Source organism: Amblyomma maculatum, chromosome 7 (assembly GCF_055883805.1).
Source record: "Amblyomma maculatum isolate TAMU_Amacu chromosome 7, ASM5588380v1, whole genome shotgun sequence".
NCBI lineage: Eukaryota > Metazoa > Arthropoda > Arachnida > Ixodida > Ixodidae > Amblyomma > Amblyomma maculatum.
Genome location: NC_139350.1, coordinates 144,513,864 through 144,532,359, shown reverse-complemented (window position 1 = coordinate 144,532,359; position 18,496 = coordinate 144,513,864). Strand labels below are relative to the sequence as shown.

At 44.9% G+C, this 18,496-nt stretch overlaps 1 protein-coding gene across 4 annotated transcripts in view; it reads right to left on the bottom strand.

The window, feature by feature from the left end:
- LOC146184911 (growth hormone-inducible transmembrane protein) overlaps window positions 1-8,623 on the bottom strand; it is a 47,593-nt gene extending 38,970 nt beyond the window's left edge. The window contains exons 1-4 of one of the 4 annotated variants that reach the window (XM_084609526.1): window positions 8,506-8,623; window positions 5,948-6,193; window positions 5,258-5,369; window positions 2,185-2,326 (exon numbers count right to left, since the gene is read on the bottom strand). In XM_084609526.1, the coding sequence (XP_084465652.1) occupies window positions 2,185-2,326; window positions 5,258-5,369; window positions 5,948-6,161 (468 nt within the window). In that variant the 5' untranslated portion in view covers window positions 6,162-6,193; window positions 8,506-8,623. The other 3 variants (XM_084609527.1, XM_084609528.1, XM_084609529.1) reach the window with 3 other exon arrangements.
- Between the last annotated feature and the right edge of the window lie 9,873 nt (window positions 8,624-18,496).

Below are 18,496 nucleotides of genomic sequence, written 5' to 3'. Positions count from 1 at the left end.
CTATATGACCAACTCGAGAGCATGACCTTAGGAGCCGCAAACTACCGGACGCGGCAAACCAGCATCTCTGATTACTTTCAGTAGTAATTCAAAATATGCCGAATAAAGGTAACACGTTCCTGCAACGAATTTTTTTGCCTAAGTCTTATTTCTTGGTGTGTTCGGTTAATTTGAAAACCCGCTTAATTCGAAGATTTCTCGCGGTCCCGATGACTTCGAATTAACGAGGTTGTACTGTATCTAAGGAATTAGTAGCCCAGGAAAGGGCAGCTTCCCCCTTGGGCAGATGAGGCAACAAGGTGATATGCTGCATTTCATATTGATTGAAATCTACTGTATTTAAGCGAGTGATTCTTGCAAAAACAATCTCAGTTGTTAGTAGCACTGTGTCCTGTTTTCAGTGTTCCTGTTGTCGCTGCTTTTCTGTGCTAAGCCTCCAGCAAATTAATGCACCAACTAGCCTGCAAGAACGGTCTGGCGAGTCATTTCTGCTTACACCAAGGAAATAGAACTCGCAGCTCTTATAGTGCAAGAAAAGGTGGCGACTGTACGGTGTTTTCGACGAGCTTCTGATGTTCTATATGGTGGTGTCTGCCTGCAACCAGCTGCATGAGTGGTATCTGTATACAGTGAAATTTCGTAACTATGAACACCACATTATTAAATTTTTCAAATTAACAAATTCTTTAAGAATCCCCAGCAGATTTCATATGTTTTCAATGTAAAACTATTTCAGAATAACGTATATTTTATTTTATAATCTAGGAACATCAGTATTACGAATTCGGCAGAAATTAACAGCGCTGCAGCTCGCAAGCCGCCGTTTCAGTGTGTATAGTCCGTGGGTTGTAGCTATCATCATCAGCATATCTAGTACCAGCTCCTAGCGCCACCACAAAGCTGTGGTTTAATATGCAGTGGCTAGCAGGCCTAGCCGCCTGCCTTTTTTTCTTCTTGTATTGTGTGTCGTTCACCGGTTGGTCATTTGTGCCATTCACACATGTGGGACCGTAATTTTTTTTTTTTTTGTGTGGATTATTTTATTGAGAAGTTTGTGCGAGATTTGACGATGACTGCAGTCAGTGAAGTGCCAAGATGATAAGAATGCAGCTTTCACTGCCAGAAATGGATGCAGGGAAAAAGAATCGTCCTTTGCAAACAGCTAGCATTGGCCCATTGAACACCACGATCATTTTTCAAACTTAAGAAAGCACTGAAGATGAGGCCATATCGAACTCAGACTTTTTGTTTTTGCCCATGGACGAAGCCCAGAGTTTCACAGCTCAGTGCAATCACGCACCAGATGAGGTGTTGCGCTAAGTGGACGGTGTATGTGCTGCAGTGGTGTAATGTAGTGTGTGGTCATGCTTGCTTCATGCGGCAGAAGAAAATAGTCGATTTCTTCAAATAAATCAGCTCAGAAGTTAGTGTAATATTTTCATTTAAGACTCTGCTTGCCTACATATGTGCCTACTGCCAAGAATTATATAAGATCACAAAACTTCTGCAAACCACTCTTGTTGGGCTCTGACAGCACCATGACTTTCAGCCAACGTTGTCAAACATATGAGAACTCTAACTTCACGTTGTGCATCGCACCCAGGTGGCCTAGCTAACCTAAACGTACATACACAGAAGCAGCTGAAACAGAGAACAGGAGATGCAACTGGCCAGAGCTACTTTAGCTTTGGCTTGACATTGCTTTAATCGACAGCTTAGCCGATGATGCTAGCACCGCCGTTACTGGTGTTTCTGGTAATTATGATGCAACTGCAGATTCCGTGGTGCAGGTTCCACAAAAACCATTCTTGCGCAGGCAGAGGAAACTTATGGGGAAATAAAGGGCAGTTGTTGTATAGTCAGGGAGTTCAGTGAAAATATCGGGAGCCTCCCAAGTGTGTAAGTGTGCAAGTGTGTATGGCAATAACAATGAGAGCACCACTCTTACCGAGCGATCCATTACGGAAATTCAACAGGGAAAGGAACTCACATGCTCACTACAGGTTTATTCCCTAGTGTTTTGAGCCAATGCTTCCACCATCATGCAAGAGCTAAAAACAGCACTACTGGCAACAACTATTCAAGGGCCGAGCGCAACCTCACCTGAAAAGGCTAGTGAGTAAAGTGGGGTCGTTTGTGGAGTGGAATTTAAGGCCAGCACCAGTGCAGGGAAAGTGCACTCACCAGCCACGAGTTGCGCATCACCAAGTTCAGCATGGCGGGGTGTCGGCTGACTGCAAGTGCAGATGCGGCTGTGATGACAATGCTGCCTCCAAAGTAGGTGTAGGTGTCACGCACCCTCTGCCGCACATACTCGGGCCACATCCTGAAATGTGTCGTTAATGTTCCGGCATTAGGAGCTTCGTCAAAAAAAGAAGGTGTTGTCAGCCAGAATTCAGTCTCAGCTGGAGGGAAGTGATGCCAATACTCTGGAAATGGCTAAGACATTCACGTCTAAAATCTAACCACTGGGCAAGTTTGCTTATAATGAAGGAAAAAAATGTTGCAAGACCCTTTTACAGTACGCCACTTAAAACAGTGAGGCATAAACCACAGGCAACAGTACTTTTAAAAAACCATTTGACATACAACGCACACAACTGTGCACAAAGCAAACTTGCAGCTTTCTCTGAGTGTGCCGCATCATGCGTATAAACTGTATGTAGATAGAGTGGGAATATAGGTCACCCCCTTTACCTTGAAGAGAAAAAAGAAAACAGAAAATAAAAAATAGCAAAGAAAAAATTGCCTAAAAGCATATATTTACAATATCAGCTATGTCCCTGCATCACCAGAGCTATGCTCTCACTCCGAACTTTCAACAGCGTCCTCAAAGGACACTGCATCATCTAGTTCCATCAAGTGTGTCGCTTACGCAGAATTTCTTGAAGGGTTGCAAGCAAACTGCTGATCTTGTGCAAGCAGCCCCACTGCTGTTCCCTTTGACGAACACCAACATTTTTTTCTGGAAAGCCATTGTAAACTGCCTCCACATGCTGCTATTCACTTCTAATGAGAAATAACTATATACTATTACGCCAGGAACTGAAAAATATGCAACCAACTGCAGGACGTCGAAATGGCTTCGACAGTCCGTTCAAGTGCAGGCATGCCACATGTTACCAGACTGCACCTCACATTCTGCTAAAGACCGCTGCTAAAGTCGATTTTAGCTTGCATTTTTGAAAGAAACATCTCAACTTATATTCCAGTTTATACGGTAGCAGTTATAGCGATTTCTTAAATATAAAGTGAATGTTGCATCCTTCTATCACACAGAAGGTGTTTTTTATGCTCCACAGCACATGCAGTACTTAAACCCCTCTGCTATTTTTGTGCAAGCATGCAGCAGAATATGGTAATATGAATCCGGTTAATATGAATCAGTAATATTTCCCAGCTGGAGTGCTTAGTGTACAGTGTGCCCAGTTTCGGTTGTCCTGCACCACTGTAGATGACACAAAAGCACCAGCCATGACTGTACCCTCGAGTACAAAGCACTGCCAGAACGTCACTTCACAACTGACACACTGTTACACAGTCTGGGCAGCATGGACATTGTTGACTCTGTGACCACTAGATGGACTGCACGTACCGTGAGCAGCGGGCTGTGGCCATAAGTGAATACCCTCAGCCGCAAATAAATCTACATGGATGCATTTCCCATGCTTTTATATTTTTTTGTTTTCAGGATATATATATATATATATATTTTTTATTACTGCGAGATTTGTATACCTAACTCTGCTCTATCGTTCCACCCATAATAACACAGACCCTCTCCTCACAATTGCAAACTTAGCCTGCACTTTCAAAATAGAAATTGTTTCCATAAGCCTATAAGTGTTAACTTAATAAATCGCAGCATTTCGATGTTGCAATTTCCATCAATTATGACACTACACACAAAATTGCAAATAATCAACAACTAGTATCTTACAAAGAAGAACTAACACATAACCTTCCTTAAGGCCTGAATATATTAACAGGCAGAATAATATTTTTTCTGATGAAAAAAGAAAAAGGCATTTAGAAGGGTTAAGAACACTGGCAAATGGGTGTTGCACATCAGTACAGCAAAACATTGATTTTTTTTTATATGCAGCAAAAAAACAGATCTGGGAAAATGTATGATCCAAACTGCCCGACTTCGAAACATTTAACTGCTGAATGAGGTACAAAAGCAAAGATTTTCATTGCATAAAAGTGTAGAGTACCATTTATAGCCAAAGTGTGCACAGCTCCTTTTAGCTCTCGCAGAATTTAATGCATAAATGCATTGTCCTAAGCACGGATGAGCTTTAGTAACAAATCCGGTTCGTAGAAGGCACTGACAGGCTGAAATCCCTTCCTTGCTTATTTCGCCCCCTTACACCAGTGACATGCGGAGAAGCCATCATGATGGCTTACCGCATTATTGCTTGTGTTGCGTCCCCCACACACGACCCACTCATATGCAAGCGAATAGTTGTAGTTATCAAATAGTTCACCACACAAAGAAGCCACAGCATTTCTCCTCATGAAGCCATGGTTCTGCAGAAATGGGCACCTCAATGTTGGCTCGTTGGCTTTCTTTGCACCTAGGCACTGCAGGAAAGCAACTGCGGCAGGGGAGTGCTGCCATCAGTTTATTAAGTCGGGTGCACTCGTTAGCACGTCTGGTTGATTGCAAAATGTATTACATAACCACAATTTGTCAAAATTTCAAATGGAGTAACCAGGAGGTCGTGTCGTCTGAGAAGATATTAACCGGGAGAAAAACAGTGTAACTCTATCGGAGATGTTTAACTGCCCATGATTTTGAGCATATGAAACGGAAAATCGTATGAACTGGGGACGTATCAACGAGGTTCTACTGGACATGACACAGGTGACATATTTTACAGGAAATAATAAACAGACTTAACCAATATGAAGTTGCGTAGCACAGCAAATTTTTTAAGAGCTTTTTTTCTCCAAACAATTGTGGACTAAACTGGCTTTCCCCACGAAGTCGCCGCCATCACATGCCCATCTTCATTACTTGAAGCCGTGAAAATCCCTCTTCAAAGGAAATGACCGGTACTTGTATTCTATCTTTTATGTATCTGTAACTCCCGCCTACCCCCCTATGTAATATCTCCAGAGGAGGTCTTTAAGTGGCGAGTCCACAGAAGCTTTAGAAAAATTAAACAATATGACAAGCCACTTCTAATAATGTTTCCTTCACTCAGTAACAAGAGTATGACTTGTGGCTCCCATTACAATAAATACTCACATAGACTTCTCATAGGCCCCTGCCTCGCTTGACATGCCAAGCCCATAGTAGCACAGGGCTCCCACACCAAAGGCCGATGCTCCTGCCAGAACACCTTTCCCCACGGTGAATGCTACAGCAGGTAAAAAAAAAAAAAGTCAATTTTCATAAGTGAAATGCACCCTCCTATGATGAGCGCGGATAATGTAGTGCAACCATTAGGTTAACAAAGAGTGCCTGGACCCAATAAAAATTGAGAGAGCCAACTACAATTAACTCACGCTCACCTTTCTCACATTCACTTTTCCTTTACTGAGTTTCCAGAACAAGCATGCAGGCCTCCGTTTCAGTGCCACAAATGCTTAGTACTTCATTGAGCTGGCTCAAAATTTTGAACACCAAATGCATGAAACTTCTATATGCTAACTTTCCAAAATTCCTGTATACGTTAGCAATCAGCAACACAGTTTTTCTCAACAGCCTTTGGAACTCACAAGCATAAGCAAGTCTTAAACTGTGAGCCAGAACGCTCTCTTTACTTTCTTCTATCGTTTTCATTCCCTGCGACGACAAATAACACATAGGAACAAAAACTTTTACAGACTGGAGCAGCTGTTTTAAAAGGTCATGTTCTGCACTGGGTGCCTCATTTAACAGCAAACCAGGTCTCTATCTTTATCTGCACCTCAACAGCAGGAAGTAGTGGCCCACCTGATTCTCCAGCGGGTGCCATGATAATTTCACGCAAGGTGCGCCTTTTGGCAGTGGCTGCCTGGAAGCGAGCTGACCGTGATCGAGTAGACATGTTCACCGTCTTCTGTGTCAGTGTTGGGCATCGAATGGAGGATGCTGGGAACGATGCAAAGGCCTTTGCAGATGCCCGTGTGGCTGCCGGTGAAAGGCAGCACTTCCACACCACCAGCATGGTTGCTATTTGATGTTGCAGCTAATGCCTTTCTGCTGGAAAAAAAAAAGGAGGGGGATTCACTGAATATTTTGTGACACTGCACACTGCACAAAGAAATGAAAAAGACAGCTAACATGTCACAGTACTTTAGACTTGTTCCCTGTGGTTATTATCACTCCAAAAAAGCATTAGTTTAATTTTGTTTCAGACAAAGCAAACTTGACCAACTGTGACCTCACTTCAGTGTACAGATCGCTAAAAAATGCTTCACAAAGGATCATCATCATCAACCTGACTATACCCACTGCAGGGCGAAGGCCTCTCCCATATTTCTCTAATTAACCCCGTTCTGTGCTAGCTGTATCCACTTGACCTCTGCGAACTTCTTAACCTCATCCGGCTGCCTAACTTTCTGCCGCCCCCTGCTATGCTTTCCTTCCCTTGGAATCCAGTTTGCTACCCTAAGCGACCATCGGTTATCCTCTCTTTGCACTACATGTTCTGCCCATGCCCATTTCTTCTTCTTAATTTCCACTTGAATGTCGGTAACTTGAGTTATTTCTCTGACCCACTCTGCACGCTTCCTATCTCTTAATGTTACCCCTACCATTTTTTGTTCCATAGCCCTCTCGGTTGTCCTCAACTTAAGTAGAACCCTCTTGGTTAGCCTCCCTGTTAGCTTCACAAAGAATATTGCATACTTTACCTACCAAGACACCTATGCCCTTGCTTATCTCACTTTATTCATTGGTCTTCTACGCTAATACCACAAATGTTTGAAGCCACTTCTAGTGTGCTGACCTTCTTCAGATGTGTGCATGTTTTTAACTGACTTGAAACTGAGCCACTAATGCAGTATTAAATGGTCATCAATGATGGTGCCGAGTTTCTGTAAACTTCTTTCAATGCAGCTTTAATTTGTTCAACTGTGCAGTGTTTAAAATAAAGATGTTTGCCAACTCTGCGAGATTCAACCTTGTTTATTTTTGTGGCAACCGCCACAGAGCTCATTGCAAATGGCTGTTAGAAGCGTACTAACGGTCGGTGCTGACATCATATAAGGCTCTTGTGCACCCCCCTGGAGAAAATTAAATCACAGTATCATACTTATCATACAAACCTCACATTAATGCACCTTGCAATCTGCTTTCATCGAAATGCAGCCACAGAGGCCTGAATAGATAGAGCCTCCCAGGTCAGTAGTTCAGAACCCTAACCAAACCACTGAGACATTGCAGCAGGGCTATTCCTAATGGATGCTTGTGCACATGTACTGCCAGCAGAGACAGTAATTGCGTTAGGTGTGCAAATGATACCTCGCACTACCAGGGAATCTAATAACATATTAGATTTCCTATTTCACATGTTTCTTTAAGACTGCTCACTGACAATAAGAAAACAGGCTATTTGTATTTTCACTAGGGAATGCAGCACTTGCAAGCTGTTGACCAGGGCAATTAAGATATCACACCATGTCTTCAACATGTATAAACTAGCACAGACTTTTGTGCCTGGCCTATTTTTCCTGCACAGAGACTTCACTGTTAGCAGCACCACCGGAGTGAACCTAGTGTCAAGGTAGGTGTGATGCATATTGGGCTCAGTCATTTTACTGATATTCGTCGTTTATCATCGGCAGTGCTTGTGTGCAGAAGCTTTATCAAAAAACGAAATTCTAGACCGAAGGCTATTATATAGCGCACTGATCACGAAGACGCAGAAGGTCACAATTCCCACACCGTTACCAGCCTACTTGCTTTCATCGCTGACGTTCTGTAATAAGGTACCCCGACAGCCGTAAGACAAACCCAACAACCGACAAATGAAAAATGACACCACCCTAATGCGCTGGCAGAACACCCTGGAAGAGTAAAAAGGTCACCGTAAGCCGAAATAACAAGTGAGACGCCGTGGGAAGGCTACACACTGAATAGAACTTTTTGGAAAGTTCGCATGCCATGCGCCAAAGATGCGTGAAGATGATGCAACTAACGACGCAATGACACAACGCAATAGCAATCGCAGTACGCTGTTGCCGCCGAATAACACGGAGACAGATGAAATCCTCACAAGTTGTAAAAAAACTTTCTTAGTAAACAGAACCGTACTCAGCAAGCGAGATTAATATATACAGATTTTTTTTTTTTTTTTTTTGAGAACAGTCCAGGTAGAAGGCGCAACTTCCACAGTCCGCAAGGCACATTGGTTAAGCGAAATAAACTCACAAGAAATTGATCGTGCACCTCTTTTCAGAGTAGAGAGGTACGACAGTCTCACCATACACAATCCGAAAAAGCGATGAAACAAGCAATTCGACGCAGCGAACCGAAAGTTCGCGAATAGCTACATAAATAGCACTCACCCTATTACCTCTATTACCCTGCCGATGGGACACCGACCGATGCTACCCGATGCCGACTACTGATGGATGGCTCTGCGGCTGCTGCTACTTGGCTGCCGCTACATGGGTCTTGCCACTGCTTCGTAAATGCATTTTACCCAAGGACAATGTTTTAAGTTTCTTCAAACTACAAATGTTTTACATTAGAACAACTTTTGTCACAATATATTAGGATATAAAATGATCACAAAAAAAATTTTAGTCAAGGAAATTACGAAGGACCCACGTCACCCACGTGCACGTTACGTTCTAGTAAGTAGCTGCACTCTTTGCACCAGTTCCGTAAAGTTCTGCGGAGGTGCCGCAAGTGTGCAGCACCAGTTCTAGCAGTTCAGGCAGGTGCAGCATCGGCACCAGCTACTTACAAACGAATGGTAGAGTGCAGGCCGGGCCGTCTGCTGGCCTTGGCGTCGCCAACAAGCTGCGGCCGGCTGTGTGCAACATCGCGTCAGCCGACGTCAACGTTCCGGTTAACTTGATGAATTTTCAAATAGCACATGACAACGAAGTTTTGATATTATCCAGCCGCGATGCTTTTAGCCTGTGCTTTGCAATAAACGGCACTTGTGAACGAGAACACGATCGAGTTCGACTAGATACACGCATGCGGTGTGATGCATGCTGATTATATATTTCAATCATGACCATGTGCGCTTCGATCGCCGGCTGCCGCAAAAGGTGCATATATATGCATTTGCACAAGACGTACTTAATGCGATGTGGTATACTTGAAAATCTTCATGTTTCTTTATTCATTCATTAATATGCGATGCATATATGTACAAAAGCCGACCGCATATGTGGTCGGCTATCTGTGAATTATATTGCCACTCACATCAACCGGCACCAAAATGCCGAAGATCAATTTTCAAACAGCACATGGCAATGAAGCGTTAACACGAACCAGCCTCGATCGATGTATGTGCATGCGCACCATGCGGCAGCTGGCATGAAGCGCAAACTCCGATCATGATTGAAGTCAGCGTGAACCATATATAACGCATGCACGTGCTTACTTGGTAGACATGGTTTGAAGTATGCGTCGCCGTTTCTTTGGCAAACACAGGCACCGTTCTCGTTGACGAGTGGAATAAGGGTTGCTTCAGTGTTTATCACAACACGCAAGCCATCGTCGCGCAAGCTGTCGTCTGCTTTCATGCGGCGGCAGCAGCTGCACCGTTTCGGCACTGACCGCTGAGGAGGTCACGGTCCGTTCGTTTCACCTGCACTACGTGAACTGGTTCACGTGGTGCTGCACTTCACCATTCGTTTCAGCGATGCAAGATGGCGCCCTCTGCACCACGCCGTTCGTTTCAAAAAGTGCAGACGTCGTGCAGGTCGAGTTCACGAAAAGTTCAGCAAAACTGTGCACCTCCTCAGCGGTCAGTGCCGAAATGGTGCAGCTGCAGCCGCCGCATGAAAGCAGACGACAGCTTGCGCAACGATGGCTTGCGTGTTGTGATAAACAGTGAAGCGACCCTTATTCCGCTCGTCAACGAGAACGGTGCCTGTGTTTGCCAAAGAAACGACGACGCGTACTTCAAACCATGCCTACCAAGTAAGCACGTGTATGCGTTATACGTCCGACGTATCCATTCGATTCTCGTAAAGATACGGCGGACGTCGATATACAGGCTCATGGCTATATGCACGTCGAACGCGGCCACATATGCTACGCTAGCGTGAATGAATCTTATCCTCTATGATATCAGCTAGCCGCCACTCTCGATGAGGTGCTACGAAGAGTGCATCCGTTCTAACATAGATCACGGTCTTCACTTAGGGTTGTGTACGGCAAGCATCGCTGTCACGCATATAGCTGCAGGCGATGCTACGAACTCCACCAGCTGGCATCGAGATACGCACATTCACGAGCAGCTTCGCACTAAACCTCGATCTGCCCGTAATGAGAGCGAGCTATTCCTAGCATTTACGCTGTCTTAGGTCCTGCATCGACCTTCGAAGATCTAGCGCCGGCACAACACACACACACACCTCGCTGTGCAGAACATTCGGCAGTCTATGTGAAATGGCATTATGCTCGTTCCTCACATGCAGACCGAGGAAACAGGATGTTTCTAGCTAAATTCTTCGTTTAAATTCTACCTCAGAGCCGTGGCAGACGACATGCCGAATCTACTAGAGGCCTGCGCTGCTACTGCGGCGAGCTGCACATCGACTCGTCGAGGCGAAGACCTACTGCACCGCACCGCAAGAGTACACAACCGGAAAGCCGGAAGCGCGATATGATCCGAATTCCCTGTGAACAGCAATGTTCTTTGGTATTTAGGGGAAGACTAGACTAAAGTGCTTAGCCTGCGTCTTTTTCTTGTCGTTGAATTTTGCGTACATGTAGTTTAAACCCCCGCATGCTCGAGGTTAGCGTGACCCGACTGAACGGCCGCGCAGCTTTGAAACGATCGGGGTCGATATGCATGCATCGCCGGACTTAGGTACGCGGTAGAAAATGTGCACTGCGCATTTCGTTGCAGAAGCTGACTCTTGGAATTTTGCAGAGTGTGCCATGCAAGTGATCGTTGCTACAACCACACATCCATGTTCCAACGGCTGGCTACCCCGAGGCGCATAAATGTTCAACCGTGGACGTATCAATGATCGAAGAGAGGACAGATTTTCACAATATTGGGCGCGAAATCGATAGCTACCAGTGCTCAGTGTTAGAGAAATTCTGCCTTGATCATGCACAATTTAGTGTTTCAGGTGTGCTCAGTAGTTATAAGTTTGAACAGTTCGCCTTTCAAGACAGCGGCGCTAGCGATGGACCGGCGGAGCGATTTTTCACGCTACATCGCTGTCTTGCTAGAAAGCCTACCTAGGCGGCGTTTGACATTCAGCTGCTTTTTGTGGGCCTTCAGAAACGCGTTAAATGTTCAAAAATGTATTCTCTTCAACAGTTTCACTCCAGGCTGTCAAAGCAGGCGGACGTTGATAAAACATTTGAGCACTCCAGTCTTTAGAAATCTGTAGAATCGCCTTCAGTTTGTAAAATTATTGGAATAGGTCACTTTCCGATCGTTGGGACATAGACCCTCATGACAGCGCTGTCACGTGAATAAGGACCACACCAGACCGAAAGCTTGTCTCATATAACATAGCTAACCAAGGTATACCTTACAGCATTGTGTTGATTTTTATGGTGCATAAGCAACTAATGCTGCCATGCACCAAGAACAAGGTTTAATGTATTTATTTTGTGTGTAATGACTAAAATGTTCTTTAGGATGTAGCTTGTTTAGGAACATTTTAGGAAACCAAAAATGCAGGAAATTTGCGCGTCTCTCCTAGGATCATGCTGGGATGGAAAGGGATCTGTTGCAAAATTGTACAAAATGTTTCCTCTTATTTTCTCGACTTTGGCGCACGTGTAAGATATGGTTTATTGTTAGTTCATCTCCACACTCCTTGCATATTAGTTTGTCCTCTTTCATAAGTATGAAGCTGTGTGTGAGGTGTGGGTATGTGCTTTGTGAAGACAACCTAAAATGGCCTCCATGTTGTGTTTTTGATTACTGCATGATTTCCATTCCTTGATGACAGGTTTGACAAGTATAATTTGTAGTTTATTTCAATGTTTCAAAAATCCTGCCATTTCACTCTCACTTTTCTTTGTACAAGCTTCTTGGTATCTTCATGCAGCATATTCACCCTCTCTAATTTAGCATTGCATCAAGGTAACCTGGTTATTTCTTTTCATCACCTTTCAAGACAACTGTCCCGATTTCATAAAGTGTAGGGTTTCTGACGACAGGAACTCCTTGGAAGTCATAGAAATAAATGAGATCCACAATCATGAGCTATCTAGGGTATGCATATACATGTCCATCGCTCAGTGGAATGGTGTCAGTACGCTGTGAGAACAGGTCTTGTGGTAACAACAACCATTGTCTGAGGTGGTCCTTTAATGGGCATTGAAATGCTCTGTAACTACAGGTACTGATAGAACTCATGATCATGTTATGTGATGATGCGATCCTTGCATGCATATAGGTGTACATTTCAGAATCTGCAGTGCACCACTTGACCATTTGCCACCAGTTTGTGTGAAAATGTATTTTTAATGCATGTTAACCAGTATTTAACAGATGACCCCTGTGCACAAGCCAAAAGTGCCATGAGCCAAATGTCACGAGGCCACACAACATGGCAGGAGCTGTTAAGTCAAGCTTACAAAGTTATATTTGAAATATGTTCTGGGAGGTCTCAGCTCCAATTAAGAAAGGTTGAGGCTTACAGAGGTCTATGCCAGGTTGTCTATCACCTAACAGGGCAGCCTACGACCGTATGCTAATGAGTATATCTGAGATAAGAGACATGAATTAAGGAATTAGTAATTATGTTTGTAGCAAAGGGCATGTAAATTAATGGGAATCCACAGTGGGATCTGCAGACAAGAACCATTAGCGCTGGCACATTATACCCTTACCGGTGGTGATTAGGAGTCTCCCTAATTTTTTTTCTGCTCAAAGCTTGTCATTTCCTTCGTTCTTCCAGATGAGGAAGATGTGAAAATGATAGCATCGAAAATTCCAGAGACCATCGTTAACAAGGATGCTGATCCCAACAGTGTAAAAAGGAACTTCAGAAAAGATGGGTGACTAGTAATACTGGAAACAGTTGAAGCTAAGTGGAAAGGCATGAAATTGAAATGCAACATATGCAGAGATATGTTGCGAGACGACCAGTCTGTGGTGTGCGACATCTGTCTCCGTTAGTTTCATCAAGTGATTGGCCAAAGCAGATGGGGCTTGTGGTTTTGTGATAAGTGCAGTGTAGTAGCATAGATGCAACCTTGCCCATTAATAATTGGAGTGGAGTAAGTGCATTGTTTTGTTTATGTAAGATGTTTATGGTTTCCATGCAAACATTATGAGAAATTTTTTCCTAGAGAATGTTTGCTGAAATGTAAATATAATGTGCAATAAAACTAGTGTTTTCTTGCTATTTACTTTTTCTTGTATACATTAGTTCTGTGAAGAAAACCACCGGCTAGAAGAAAATGTAATGGCATGCATTTTGATACTTGGCCCCGTTGTGCTGGCTCAGTAGTTAGAGTGCATGGCTGCTGAACCGAAAGATGCAGATTTGGTTCCAGCCACAGCAGGGGCATTTCAAGAGGCGAAACAATAGGCCGTCATGCACCGTGCGGTGTCAGTGCATGTAAAAGAACTCCAGGTGGTTGAAATCATACCAGAACCCTCAACTATTGTGTTCCTCATAGCCGTAGTTATTTTGGGATGCTAAACCAGATATATATCACATCATACTCTGGGTAAGATGCTATTCATGGTCAGTTAATCATACACTAAATGATCAATTTTTTTTCTGCATGGTACAGCAGCTGTTGTACAATTTTACTTTAGCCTTCATGAAGAATATCACACTGGCTCCACATGGCCTTCTGTTGACCCTTGATATGCGTCACAATCACACACCCGAGTATGTATTTGTCTAAGGGCACCTATGCATGCAAGGAGGGGACCGTTACTTTCCATTTGTCAGAACTGAAATGCACGATCCACATCATTTCTGCAATTCAACTGCCTGCTATTTGAACTGTCCAGCATTGATGCAAGTTTCAAAGAACTGCAATTAGCAAATTAATCCAAGCAGGAAACCATGCCAAGAACTGCTTCGGTTTCATCTTTAACAACTGTTTGAGAACTAAAATTAGCCAAATGTTGCAAAACATAGATGAGAGGTTGCAAAATCTAAAGAACAATGCAGCCTACCTGTGGCATGTAGGGTTTCACATCCTAAAGTGATATATGTAGCTATGAAAAATACCGTAGTGGAGAGCTCCAAACTAATTTGACTGCCCGGGCTTTGTACTTTGCGTTGACATCTTGCAGGAAACAAGCATTTGCATTTCACCTGCACCAAAGTGTGACTGCCATCACTGGCATTAAACATCATGACCTTGGGGCAAGTAGCCGAATGTGCCACTAAGATGTCGCAGCGTCTACGTACATGCTATACACGTCAACCTTTCCAGCATTAAAGCTGTCACATGCATGGCAGATATTCATGTTCAGCTTTGGACTGACAAGTTTAAAAGTGTACCATTTGTGTTTGTCTAGCATGAAAAACAAAGGAAACTAAGGAAAAACGAAAACAAAATGAGCATAATATATTGAAAAAGCACTATTATTAACACATAAAGCATATTCGTTCCTTTATTAATGATAAAGTGGCCTTCACAAAGCCTGTACAAAGCCTGTACATTTAGGAAGGTGCTGTGCCAGGCAGCTATTTTACAGAAACCTGAACCATTTCACCCGTAGTAATGCGCATCTCGGCGGTGTGGGCTGGGCACTTATTTTTCGGTCCACTCCAACATGCGAAAACTGCATCACGTGCATTCCCATTTTCCGAGTTTTGAGCTCTGTGGTGCAGTCTGATAACAAATTTTCGATGACTTATTTTCGTCTGACTGTTGCACAGCGCGTGTAAATAAATTACCACTGCATCTAGTAAACACTGACATGCACGTGGAACATCGCCGATCATAAACGAACACACTGATGTCCGTCCGGATATTGACGCACTCATCACAGCACTCTCGTAGGACGTAATCCGTACATCACAGCATCTCACGGTAAGCACAAACCACACCTCCAACAAACACGAATGACGCGATGCTTGGGCTAGAGACACGCCGGCGGCAGCAAGCTTTTTCAGCGCCGCTTGTATATGTATGTAGAACTTGGCAGCACCAAACCTCAATGCGAGCAGAAAGCGATGCGTTACGTGACGCATCTCATCACATATGCAAGTGAGGAAACTTTGAAGAATCAAAACTACGTAACGACCGTCATATACGTTAACCCACATGATAACGAGGATCAAATGAGCGGGCGTGGGGGCCGCGGGCTGGCCGTCAACACCGCGATTACATGCGCTTGCACCCTGCCGCGGTCCAACTCACGTAAACCTATCATCATGCGATCACGTAGTCTATCAGTCTATCGCCTATTCTAGGCACTATTCTTGCCACTATTCTTGCCACTGTACTATTCTTTGTAATTTCACATTTCACGCATGCAGTATGTTCTACATACTTCTTGCACCTCGCACACATGCTCGCACACCTCGTACCAACTTCGATTTGGCTACACATGGCTACCAAGTTGTTACAACCAACCACATCTAGGGATCTCTGATCCGTCCGGCTTTCCCGACAGATCCCAAGGCCCATATCGGAGAAAAATGCGTTGGGTCCGTCGGATGAACCCCACCGATCGCGTCCGTCCTCCGTACACCTCCCGGATCCGTCCGGCTTTCCCGCCGACGTAAACACCTGATCGGGTCCGTCCGCCGTATCCCGAAGAAAAACGCACCGGGTCCGTCCGACGCACCTTTAGCCACAGCCATGCGTTATATGGTTCATGCTGACTTCAATCGTGATCGAAGTTTGTTTGCGCTTCGTGCCAGCTGCCGCATGGTGTGCGCATACCATACATCGATCGAGGCTAGTTCGCGTCGACACTTGCGATGTGCTGTTTGAAAATTGATCTTATTCGGCATGTTGGCGCCGGTTGATGTGAGTGGCTATATAATTCACAGATAGCCGGCCGCATGCAGTCGGCTTTTATATGAATCGCATATTCATGAATGAATGAATTCTATCGCCTGTGTATATGCAGCTCGACCAACGGCGCTAATCATCCCAAACATGAAGATATTTTTCAAGTATATCACATTGCATATTGTCTTGTGCAAATGCATATATATGCACCTTTTGCGGCAGCCGGCGATAATCGCACATGGTAATGATGGAAATATATAATCAGCATGCATCACATCGCATGCGTGTGCCTACTTCTTGAGTATGCGTAGCCGATACCTTAATTGGCGAACTCGATCGTGTTCTCGTTGACAAGTGCCGTTTATTACAAAGCACAGGCCAAAAGCATCGCGGCTGGATAATGTTAAAACTTTGTTGTCATGTGCTATTTTGAAAATTCATCAAGTTAACCGGAACGTTGGCGTTGGCTGACGCGATGTTGCACACAGCCGGCCGCAGCTTGTTGGCGACGCCCAAGGCTAGCAGACGGCCCGGCCTGCACTCTACCATTCGTTTGTAAGCAGCTGGTGCCGATGCTGCACCTGAATTGCTGGAACTGGTGCTGCACGCTTGCGGCACCGCCGCAGAACTTTACGGAACTGGTGCAAAGAGTGCAGCTGAATCGAACAGAACTCGGCCTGCACGACGTCTGCACTTTTTGAAACGAACGGCGTGGTGTAGAGGGCGCCATCTTGCATCGCTGAAACGAATGGTGAAGTGCAGCACCACGTGAACCAGTTCACGTAGTGCAGGTGAAACCCGTTCGTTTTACCTGCATCCATCCCACGTGCCCATGGCCACGACACCAACAGGGAAGCTGCTAGGAGGAGGAGATGGACCCTCAGTCCAGGGTCCCGTTGGCCGTGGCCATAGTGGCTGCACTTTCGGCACTAGTTCACAGGTGCTGCACTCTGGCCCTCGATTTGACAAGTGCAGCTGGCGCCACCTGCACTGCCATCCTCGATTTGACATCGTGCAGGCCTTTTGGGGCACGAGTTCTTTGCACGCTTGCACGCCCGGAGTTGTCTGTTCACATCCTGCACGAGGTGTGCAGCAGACGGCAGCAGTTGAGATGCGCGTGGACGTGAATGGTGTGGAGCGGGAAGTGGTCCCTGTTTTGATGATTGCGGGTTTCACGCAATTGGAGACGAAGGAGGACTGCTCTATGAAACGGATGGTGAGTGCTGTTTTTGATGGGTTGGTAACACTTTTTTTTGTCTAGGAAGGCATGGGTAGGCAGCAATGCTGTTTTTGATGGGTTGGTAGCACGTTTTTTTTTTTTTTTTTTTTTTTTGTCTAGGAAGGCATGGGTAGCAAGAAAGGCATGCTGCCCATACTACAGTGGCTTGCTGACTCTCTTCACTTTCTTTGTTTCGTAGACGGCGCCCGCGTAAGTATAATATTTCGGGATGAACTCGACGGCGGCGAGGGTGAGGCAGCTGCGGTAGCGGCGTCTGCAGCCAGCCAGCCGAATGAACCGACTCTACAGGGACGCCCGGGTGATGGCCAGCTGCCGGAGGCCGAAAGAGAAGTTTGGGCCAAGGCCAAGACTTTGTATTTAATATCAAAATACAAAGACCTCAATGAGCATCAAAATAAAAAAGGCGGCTTCAGGTGAGTCGTGCGCTCGACTACTAAGTTGATTAACGAGAAACACGGTGTTATGCGAGGAGTTCAAACGGTGAAAATGTAAGGCTTAATCGCATGCACGCGAAAACTCACGCGAACGCGACGGCAGCACGCGTCGCGTGAAGCCTTCGCGCGAACAGAAATGCATGTGTCGCTTGGCTCGTCACTCGGATCTGCCGAAATAGAAAATTTCGCTCGTTTGCCCGGACGTAACCGTACGTCACTGCCGCTCATTTCGCATGCTTTCTTTATTTTGCTGTGTTGCATTGTGATTGTGCATTACCGCGTAAATATTTCGCTTTGTACGAACAATGGTGAATAGCCAAGGATTCAAGGAATGTCTAATCGCAACCGAAACAACAAGAAACAAGGGGTCACGCGAGTATACTCGTACAGACTACAGTGCAAGTTAACACACATTCGATACAGTTTGTTGTAAATACATTTTACTTTGCCATGTTAATAACTTGCAATCGTTATGACTGTTGTTGCATTTGGCACTAGTTTTGTGGTGTACTAAGCCACTATGGCAATCACAACCTACACAGAGCGTCGTCGCCGTTTCGCTCGGTTCGCGCTGTCGCGTGCATGCATCTTCCCCAGTAGGCGACGGAGCGAACCATGATCGCTTTCGCCGCGCCGCCTTGTCGCGTCGCTCACTTTTTTGCTCACATGTGATTCCCGATTTGTTTTTGGCTCTTACATATGTATTACTCCAACCCATACAGAACGAAGAAA